Source organism: Colobus angolensis, unplaced genomic scaffold, assembly GCF_000951035.1.
Source record: "Colobus angolensis palliatus isolate OR3802 unplaced genomic scaffold, Cang.pa_1.0 Scaffold230, whole genome shotgun sequence".
Classification (NCBI taxonomy): Eukaryota; Metazoa; Chordata; class Mammalia; order Primates; family Cercopithecidae; genus Colobus; species Colobus angolensis.
Window position 1 is genome coordinate 1,671,962 of NW_012115489.1, and position 5,925 is coordinate 1,677,886.

The 5,925-nt window shown below is 35.7% G+C and overlaps 1 protein-coding gene across 4 annotated transcripts in view; it reads right to left on the reverse strand.

The window, feature by feature from the left end:
• Positions 1 to 5,925, reverse strand: part of NADK2 (NAD kinase 2, mitochondrial) — a 54,576-nt gene that overhangs the window by 8,385 nt on the left and 40,266 nt on the right. For 3 of the 4 annotated variants that reach the window (XM_011944363.1, XM_011944360.1, XM_011944364.1), the window contains 2 exons: positions 2,248 to 2,303; positions 1,425 to 1,478 (listed from right to left, as the gene is read on the reverse strand). In XM_011944363.1, the coding sequence (XP_011799753.1) occupies positions 1,425 to 1,478; positions 2,248 to 2,303 (110 nt within the window). The remainder of the gene's footprint in view (positions 1 to 1,424; positions 1,479 to 2,247; positions 2,304 to 5,925) is intronic. The other variant, XM_011944362.1, reaches the window with a different exon arrangement.

A 5,925-nucleotide genomic window follows, 5' to 3' on the forward strand; every position in this document is an offset into this window, starting at 1 on the left:
GATGTTCTTTGAAACCAATGAGAACAAAGGTACAACATACCAGAATCTCTGGGACACATTTAAAGCAGTGTGTAGAGGGAAATTTATAGCACTAAATACATATTATTTTTTAAGTTGAATTATATAATTAATAAGCAATTACTATATGTGCCTAACTTTCCTTTGATACATATTTACTGCTGGTGCTAATTCATGAACCATGATTAAAATAATCTTGTAGGTCTCAAATTGAGTGAAGGAGACCAGAATCCATTTTAGAAGGCTGAATGGGGCTTGAGAGATTTGCTTCTTTTTTCAAACTATTTTAGAGGCAAACTGTCCCCCCCAAAAAGGAAGTCTTATGTGGAAACCTAACAATAAAGAAAAACTGACACTGTTAAAATACTGTATCAGGTTAAAAGGTATTGCTAACTCACTTTAAGGTAACCAGTGAGAATGAGGCTGTTAAGATAACTCAAATCCAAGCATTTATGTTTATGGATGACAGTTGCAGTCTTACATGTATCAATATTCACTTTATGTCTATATATTTTTTGTCATATATGTTGAGAAGATCCTTACATAGGTATGTAGATGTAACTTTAAACACATTTTGGTATGGGGTTTTATAAAAAACAATCTACCTTGAAATTTTAGGATATCCTTCAACGGAGATAGCAAAAAAAAGCTTCAATTTGAGGTGTATACAAGAATGATCCTGGTAGATAAGTAGACTTCAGTGTGTTACAATCTGATATACAAATCAAATGAATGTGTTTTTCAGTTTAAAAATTTAAATTATTTTAAACAGAATGTAAAGAATACATTTGAAGAACTCCTAGAAACACCAGCTAGATGATCTACTTTAACCCCCTCTTTTTACAACTGTGGAGGATCACAGCCTTGCCCAAGTTTCACAGCTGATGTAGTAGAGATCTGGAACTGGAACCTACGATTTCAGATTTCTTGGTAAGTATTCTTTCTCTAACAGTGCTAATTCTCTTAAAGGAATCTTGAGGTATCTTGAGGTAATCAGGCAAAACTAGGGAGAAGAATGTTAAAAAGAATATTTGAGTGAATAAGAAAATAAGCACTCATAGCTCAGTGAATTCTATCTCATTCAGAGGAGATTAATGGCATAGTGAATTTAGCTATGCACTTACTATTTGTGAGATAAAGATTTTTCTTAATTCCCTATCCCCCAGGACATGTTTGCAGTTATACTGCTTTGACTTAAGAGTTGTATTTCAGGGTTGACTAAAAATCACAACAACCAAGTCTAACTTTAATCTTTACGTTGCTTAAAGACATTTAATGGGATATCATATTAAAAGCATGTTTGAGTAAAAAAAAAGTACTTTGCTAATTAAATAACACTTCACACTATCATTCTTAAAACTGAAATAGAACTAAACTGTTAGTGATTATTACCAATTGTCACTGACCTTTCTCTACCAATTCTCTGTTCAATGGAAGACTCAAATTTCCTTGTCGTTTTGCTATTGAAAAAGGAAAGGGGGAAGTATGATTAAAATGTATATGTATTATAAATACATATATGTTATTATATAACATAACAGCTAATATAAAATAGCATGTATACATTATATAGCATATTATCATAAACAAACAGTAGTGCCCCCTTGCCCTTATTAGCACTTTGCTTTCCATGATTTTGCTTTCTTCCAGTTTCAGGTACCGGCAGACAACCATGATACAAAAATATTACATGGAAAATTATAGAAATCAACAATTCATGTTTCAAATCGCACATCATTCTAAGTAGCATGGTGAAATCTCACGCAGTCCTGCTCTAACCCACCTGGGATGTGAGGCATCCTTTTGTCCAGCTTATCCATGCTGTGCATGCTACTGGCCCATTAGTCACTTAGTAGCTGACTTGGTTATGAGATCGACTGTCATGGTATCATACTGCTTGTGTTCACGTCACCCTTATTTAACTTAATAATGGCCCCAAGGCACAAGTAGTGATGTCGGCAAATCAGATATGCCAAAGAGAAGCCATAAAATGCTTTCTTTGCATGAACAGGTGAATGTTCTCAAAGAAAAAGGTCATATGCTGAGGTTGCTAAGATTTACAATCAGATATATGAATCTTCTATCCGTGATATTGTGAAGAAGGAAAAAGAAATTAATGCATAGTATAAGGGTTTGGTAGTATCCAAGGTTTCAGCATTCACTGGGGGTCCTGGAACATGTGCCCTGCGGATAAGAGGGGACTACTGTAATAGCTGTTTTGGTACTCACCAATATTTAAAACATCTTCTACTGCCTGAGTTGCAACCCTGTTAATATTGAATGACCTAGAAACAAAAATCACAAAATTTTTAGTTTTAATTCTAAGAACATGCTAAAAATCATAAATGAATAACCTACTTAAAATATAGAAAATTCTTAGAATTTGGAGAAAGTTCTAAATGAACAAAGTTAAAAACTGGTAAATAATGTACTAGTATGGGTATGATGAGACAAGTATTTTCATACATTGATGGGAACAGAGATATTGCAGTTGGAGAGCAATTATGCACTATCAAAATTAAAATGAACATATTCTTCAATCTAGTAACTTAACCTAAAATATACCTCCATCTATAATACACAAAGATAGGTACAAAAATTATTAGCTGAAACGCTCTTTATAACAGCAAAACAACTCAAATATAGAAACCCACAGAAAGCTAATTAAATAAATTATAGCTACTCACTGATATTAAAAATAATACAAATATATGTGCTGATGTGTAAGAATAACCAAAATACTAAGTTAAAAAACAAAAGGCATCATATAGTGTAAATATTGTTTCATTTTAAAAACAAAAAAATATATATATATAGTATGAATCTAGAGATAAGTACTACAGATACGAAATGAAAAGGAGACTAGCTTTTTGCTGTATACCCTCCTTTTGTACCTTTTAACATAGGCAAGTATTCTTTAAGTTATAAAATAGTTTCCTTAAAGGTAAGAAATCTTCTACATGTGCAATGTCTTGCTTAACCACTAAAAACCAAGCATTAATACAAACATGAATAACTTTTCAAAACAGCTCTGTCCTGGGGGTCTATAAAGATCACTAAGAAAAGGTTGTTTTTGGCCGGGCGCAGTGGCTCACACCTCTAATCCCAGCACTTTGGGAGGCCGAGGCGGGCGGATCATGAGGTCAGGAGATCGAGACCATCCTGGCTAACACAGCGAAACCCTGTCTCTACTAAAAAATACAAAAAATTAGCCGGGCATGGTGGCGGGCGCCTGTAGTCCCAGCTACTCGGGAGGCTGAGGCAGAAGAAATGGCATGAACCCGGGAGGCGGAGCTTGCAGTGAGCCAAGATCAGGCCACTGCACTCCAGCCTGGGCCACAGAGCCAGACTCCCGACTCAAAAAAAAAAAAAAAAAAAAAAAAACGGTTGTTTTTTAAAAAAAAAAATTCCAGTAATTTTGAATTCTTCTACCACCTCATAACTCTTCTTACACGATCTCAATAGATAATCCCAAGGAACAGGAATAACGTGAGTCAACACAACTCTAAACCTAAATCACTGTCTCTCAACTTTTTGAGGGAGGGAGAATAAGAGATACTCTTATACCTGCTAAACCCTGTACCCTTCATGTTTGGAGAAATGCAAAAACATGAGAACTTTTTTCTTAGGTCTACAACCTTCACCACTCTAAGAGTTCTCATTTAAAATCAGACATAACCTCTACTACCAAACTGGAAGACAAACTGAGTATCACATCTTCATCAACTACTAAAGCTTCATCTCCTAAAAACACATCTTCATCCTTAATTTAAAGTCTGGTAGGGCAGCATGTATGGAGAAAAAGGACTAAGAACAATCTTAAGAAGAAACTAATTGAAATATATGGTGATCTGGCTCTGTAGTACTTCTCCCAATGTACGGAGTAAACCTGATTCCCCACTGACCAGAGAACTGACATGATAATGGGACAATTTAGAGACATTTGCTGTGTAATACCACCCCTATATCCTGTCTCCTGTGGAAGAATTTCTGGAGATGCAGACATGGAATAACTCTTCCCCAAACCTGTTTTTCTTCCTGAACGCATATTTTCTAGCCCTTCATGCCATATAGTCATGTGACTGAGTTGTAGCTAATGAAATCAGAGTGGACATGACGAATAAAACTTCAAAGCCTGGCTCACAGCCTCCCATGGGGAGTCCCCATGCTCTTCTACCTTCTGTAGCAGAGCAACCGGAGGAGCTATGTTTAGAAGGTGGTAGAGCCATGTGATGGAAGAACTCTGGCTCCTTGAATAACCACTTACAGGGAGCTGCCTGCCAATCAGGAATACTCACTGCAGACTTTACAAGAACAAGAAATAGACTTACACTGTGTTAAGCCACTGAGATTGGTGAATTATCTTTCATAACAAATAGCTTACTGTGAGTCACACATTTCCACATTTCATATTAAAAGTAAAGACTAATTAAAGAATTTCATACAAGAAAACAAGCCCCTCTCTATCAAGAATTAAAAGAGAGAAAAATAGACTATTCTAATCTTTTCTTTCCAGTGATTCTTCAGAGGTCTATGGTTTATAGATAGGTTTAAAATTTAAATCATGACTTCACCATTTATTAGCCACATGGCTTTGGGAAAGTCAGTTAACTTATGAAACGTTTTGGATTCTACTTATGAAAATAAAATCACCTACTTCCAGAGTATTTGTGAGAATTTAAACAAGATCATCTAATTAGCTTGGAACAAAATATGTGCTCAGAGATGGTAGTATGATAAAAACAAAAATTATTAATGTATAGAAATATACAGCTATTCCCCAACCCCTCTGGCTCCTAGGCTTCCCTTCTCTTCCTACATTTCTTGAAGAGAAAAGGACAAAAGATGAATGGGAATTGCAGTGGAGAACGTGTTAGATGCAAGCAAGCTGCATGGGGCTTGGTAGAGAAGAGACTGAGTAACCAAGGTGGCAGGGATAGGATATAGCTTGTGAGAAAGACTTTTATACTAGAGCACAGGAAATAATAGAAAACTTTAACAAGCAACATAGAGAAGGCTGAGATTTTAATCTAACCCATACTTATCGAAATGCAACATCAACACAGGACTCAACTACTGGGTGCATGTGGGAGGCAAGGAACGCTTTAAAAGCATTGTAGTGGCTGTCATTCCCTATGCCCGAAAGGTTGAAAACTTGAACTATCAAAATCTATCAAAATTACACCCCTCCTCAGACAGAAGCCCCATTGCCTCTAGCAGAAGCACTACTTCACTGAGATTAATTGCAAATTTATCTTGATAATTCTTCAATACAACCCAGTGACTTTTCTTTCAACTATGTGACCTCTATAGACAGCTCAGAACCCCTCTCCCTTTCCATTTAAAAACTGACCTTCCCTGTGAAGCAGCACAAGTAGTAATGAGAGTGACAGTGAAAAGGGCACTGATTTTGCAGTCCAGCACACCTGTACTTATATCCAGGTTCTAACTCTTACTTCTTGTATAACTTTGGCCTAAATTATCCTTGCTAACCTTTAATTTACTCATTTATAAAATGGGAATGTTACTACTTTCTTCCAGGATTTCTAAAAGGATTAATTAATATATAAAAGTACCTAGCACAGTACAAAGTAGCAGGGGCTATATAACTGATAGCTTCTATTACAATGCATAAAAAATAAACATACAGAATCACGGAAGTTCAGAAGGCAAAGTAAACTTACTATTTTATCAGTTCCAATTCCTGCATTTTACAGACAAGGATTTGTACACAGATGTAAAGCTAGTCTGTGGTTCAATCAGGTCTCTTAACTTCCAGGCCAGTACTCTTTTCAATTATACTACTTTGCCCATTTTTTTTATTTTTTTATTATTATACTTTAAGTTCTAGGGTACATGTGCATAACGTGCAGGTTTGTTACATATGTATACTTGTGCCATGTTGGT